General features: G+C 47.7%; 1 protein-coding gene across 1 annotated transcript; it reads left to right on the forward strand.

Moving 5' to 3' along the window:
• Positions 1–586: 586 nt before the first annotated feature.
• On the forward strand, positions 587–1,329 carry LOC143986914 (lactoylglutathione lyase-like; the record flags this gene model as incomplete). The annotated part of the gene is given in 2 exon segments (XM_077485323.1): positions 587–676; positions 1,241–1,329. Coding segments are annotated over 2 exon segments (179 nt in total), but the record flags the coding sequence as incomplete, so codon positions are not given.
• Positions 1,330–4,742: the final 3,413 nt, after the last annotated feature.

Genomic DNA, 4,742 nt, shown 5'->3' on the forward strand with positions numbered 1-4,742 from the left:
CGGCTACACAAAATATTGACACTTTGGGCCCAATTTGGACATTTTCCCTTAGGGGTGTACTGACTTTTGTTGCCAGAGGTTTAGACATTAATGTCTGTGTGAGTTATTTTGAGGGGACAGGAAATTTACACTGTTATACAAGCTGTACACTCACTACTTTACATTGTAGACAAGTGTCATTTCTTCAGTGTTGTCACATGTGGACTGAGGGGTGTACTAACTTTTGTGAGATGCTGTATATTTAAAAATGTTAGTGTGTGTGTGTGTGTGTGTATGTATTACACACACTCTCTCATATATAAAATTGTGTGTATTTAAAAATAAAATCACACAATTTTCTGTGTGTGTGTGTATGTATTTTAATATTAAAATGTATTTATTATGAGCCCAGAGCACCACCTGCTGGCCAAAAATAAATCCAAAATATACTCAGCAACACTTCATATAATCCTCAATGCATTTCCTTTTAAAGAAAGAGAGGAATATTTTTGGGGTGATCCCCTGTCTGTGTGACTTGGGTGTGCTGTAATCGGGGTGTTCTCTCCTATCTGTAGCACTGAATCCTCTCCTCTTCTCCTCTCTGCAGGTCACATAGGAATCGCCGTCCCCGATGTTTACGCTGCTTGTAAGAGGTTTGAAGAACTCGGAGTCACCTTTGTAAAGAAACCCGATGATGGTAACCGCCATTCTCATCCCTCTGCTTTAGTAGACCCCCCCCCCCGGAAGTGACACAGTGATACCGGGACCCCCTCCTCCTCCAGACAGTGCTTTCCCCTGTTTCCTTGCTGCACGATGCCTGCTGTCTCCTGTACCGTGCCCGCAGTCTCTGGCTGTCTCCTGTACCGTGCCCGCAGTCTCTGGCTGTCTCCTGTACCGTGCCCACAGTCTCTGGCTGTCTCCTGTACCGTGCCCGCAGTCTCTGGCTGTCTCCTGTACCGTGCCCGCAGTCTCTGGCTGTCTCCCAATACCCCCCCCCCCCCCCCCCAAGTGATCACAGCCTTTTCCATCTAAACTTCCCCACCCCACAATCCCTATTTCACCCCACTCTCAACTACCTTGCCCTTGCTTACCCCTCCCAAACCACCCCTCTTCGTAGGCGATTTGGTATCGGTGAGTACATGATGTCAAGTATTGGTACTTGTACTCGTGTCAAAAAAGTGGCATCGGTGCATCCCTAGTTTGTATGAATGTTGAGAGTTTGATCGTTCTTCAGGTGACGCGGCTGTTTTCTCACTTCCAGGGAAGATGAAAGGATTGGCGTTCATTCAGGACCCCGATGGCTACTGGATAGAAATTCTCAGCCCCAACACCATGGTGTCCATCGTCTAATGATCAGACGCCCTCTGCTGGTCGCATAGCCGCCTACACCTCCACCCGTCACCCCCAACACATCGCCGATCTCCCGCCACCGTTCTGTCAAATACTTTCCTGTCCCCGGAAAAGAAGCAGTCTGTTTCTCATGAAAAATCCAGAATGATCGGGAAGAACTACAGCGCCCAGCATTGTGGATGATGGACTTATTTCAGGCCACAGTTGGTGAATATGGTTTAGATTAAAGTGAACCTGTCATGGTAGAGGTTGGGGTTTCTACCAACCTGTGTTAAAGCCTTTATCATCCTTACCCCGTTATGACAGCAATTTGTATATATCCGGTGTCGGGGTGGGTGTGGCTTAATGCCCAGCCACCTCATATATGCGTCACCGTCTTGAGGCACGCTTCATTGGCGCCCCCCAAAACTGACCAAACTGTCATGGGTGGCTCACGGTCAACTAGCAAGGATTAGTGTTGGCTGAACAGTGATATCATGAGCCCATCCTACCGACATTCTAACACTGAGGATTAGGATTGGCTGAACAATGCTGATGTCGTCATGAGCCTGTCCTACTGGCTCCCAGTCCTCATTAGTGGACTGACCCATAGGGACGGGATCATGATGACATCAGCATTGTTCGGCCAATCCTAATCCTCACTAGTGGACTGTCAATAGGATGGGATCATGATGACATTAGCATTGTTTAGCTAATCGTAATCCTCGGTAGTGGACTGTCTACTAATGTCGTCATGATCCCATCCTACTTTGTTCAGCCAATCCTAATCCTTGGTAGTGGACTGTGCCCCACAAGGATGGAATCATGATGACATCCAGCATTTTTCCAGCCAAAGTGCTGCATGATTGCCTACTAGCGCCCCCCCCCCCAGATTTCACACAGTGGTAGGATGCAGAGCAGCCCAATTCACTTGAATGGGTCATGTTCGGCAGGTGCTTCACCTGCCGAAAGCAGCAGGGGGAGATAATTCCTGCTGCGGCATATGTACACCCTTAGCGAGGGGGGGGGGGGGGGGGTAGGGGTTGTAAGAGTGGGCCAACAGTGGGGTTTTACAACTACCCCCTCCAAACGCGTTGCAGCCAATAGACTAGAATAAAATGACACTTTTAATAAAGGTTGCCGTGCGATGAGCTGCTTACATGGCACACTGGTGACTGTGTGGTAGTGGGCGCCGCCAGTATGAACAAGCCCCATAGGGACACAAAGTGGCAGAGAAATCCTTTTTTGGGGGAGGGGGGGTGTATGTATGGCAAGCGTAGCTGCAGTATTAGGAGAGTAATTCCAGATTTTGTGCCTTATCGGAAGCCGCCTTTTAGTGTTCATCCCACAATCATGTGACCGCGCTCATACGATCAAACCGCTTAGTCTGTAAATACCAATAAAATCTTCTTTGAAAATTAATTGATGTTCATTTGTCAGTCTGTGACAGTAGGGGAGATTTGGGTTATTCACATTCAGCATTGGGGGGCCATACATCAGGGGAGGGGGGGGCGGCGGTAATTTCAGAGCTTGCTGATCATGTGATCACTGTGTTGGCCTGGGAATATCCCCCATTAAAGTGATTGTAAAGTCTTGTTTTTATAGGAAAAAAAACAAAATAAATCTACTATACTTGCCTCCTCTGTTGCAGTAGATTTGCACAGAGCAGCCCCACTCCTCCTCTTCTCAGGTCCTCCTTCTGTGATCCTGCCCCCCCCCCCCACATCAAGCAGCTTGCTATGGAGGGTACCCGAGTCACTGCTACCTGTGTCCATTCAGATACCAAGCCCACCCCTCTTTCCTGATTGGCTAGCAGACTTTGGTGGCAGCCAATGGCATCTCTGCCGTGTCTCAGCCAATCAGGAGGGAGAATCTCGGATGGCTGAGACACTCTCAGACAGAGGGACCTCAGGTAAGTGTTTTTTTCTTTTCGGGGGGGCTGCTGCACACAGAAGGCTTTTTATCATCTATAGCAGGCAATTAGCGGACCTTCAGCTGTTGCAAAACTACAAGTCCCATCATGCCTCTGCCTCTGGGTGTCATGCGTGTGGCTGTCAGAGTCTTGCTATGCCTCATGGGACTTGTAGTTCTGCAACAGCTGGAGGTCCGCTAACTGCATATCCCTGATCTAAAAGAAAACCTTCTGCCTTTACAATCACTTTAAGGCATAAAACAATAGTCCATATAACCCACTCATTAAAACAGAATGAGAAAAAAAAAAAAAACAGGAAGCAATCGGTCTCATACGGGTCTGGTTTAATTGCATTTTTATTGGCTGTGATTGATTGATTCATTTTGTGCTTTGATGATGAAGATACGCAATGATGCTGCACATTCTTGGTAAGGCCTAAGGCCCCATTCACACCTGAGTGTAGCGTTTTTGCGCGTTTTGTCACGCACGTTTGCATACAGCGTTTTTTAAAGCTTTGGCAGTGTTTTTTGTTTTTTTAGCCAATAGGAAAAATCATCATCTATTTCATCATTTGGTGCTAAGTTTTTAGATTTTGTCATCTTTTTTTCCTGCTCCAAAAATGCCCAAATCTGCCCGATTCGAGCGACAAAAAAGGGTCCAGAACTTGTTTGAGCTTCAGGCGACTTGGAGCGGAGATGTGAACCGTCTCCATAGAGAATTATTGTTTTTTTTTGGGGGGGGGGGTTCCCCCCCCCCCCCCCCTTCGAGCATTTTTTTTTTTTTTTTTTATTTTATTTTTAGCTTTAAGCTACAAAACGCTCAGGTGTGAATGGGGGCCTAAAAGCACAACATTGTTTCGAAATACTGAACAAAAAAAAAAAGGCTTCCTTGTCTGTAAGGCATATCGGCACCAGCAGTCTTCCTTTGGGTTGGAACGCAAAGGTGGTGGAAGAGTCTTCAATATCTGACACTTCCAGATCACTCTCTGTGTTTCGGCCTCTACAACAATGGACGGCGGATGGGTTCTATGACACTGGTTCCAAGAAACCCAGAATTTCGGCATAAGGCCTCATGCACACTGGGATATTTATAGCCCTGGTACATTGGGTGGGGGCTCTGGCAGGAAGCTGTAGGTGGAGGGCATAGGTGTTACGTTCCAGCCCAGTGGACAGCTGTTAGGACTGGACAAACATTTTGGGGTTGTAGGCACCCAGGGAAAAATGCCCAGAATGCAAAAAGTCTGTTCCAGGCCATCGTTGCTGGCCATGTACTGCCCTAAATGTAATTACCACTAGGTGCACAGACCAGCTTCAGCAGCCTCTCGGGATTTGGTAGGCTTCTGGCAATGAGGCTCCATGTGACACCCATGCCCACCGCCCGCAGCTAGACTCCCAATGTGCATGGCGTCCAACCGTTTTGGAAAGCAAAGATCAGCACTGCAGGTGCTGGGACAGGTACGGTATTGACCCATCTCATTACAGACCAGGGTTAAACTAAGAGTCGCTTTAACCTGACAGGTGGA

Source organism: Lithobates pipiens, unplaced genomic scaffold (genome assembly GCF_037356315.1).
Source record: "Lithobates pipiens isolate NorthernLeopardFrog02 unplaced genomic scaffold, aLitPip1_a1.2 Scaffold_18, whole genome shotgun sequence".
NCBI classification, from domain to species: domain Eukaryota; kingdom Metazoa; phylum Chordata; class Amphibia; order Anura; family Ranidae; genus Lithobates; species Lithobates pipiens.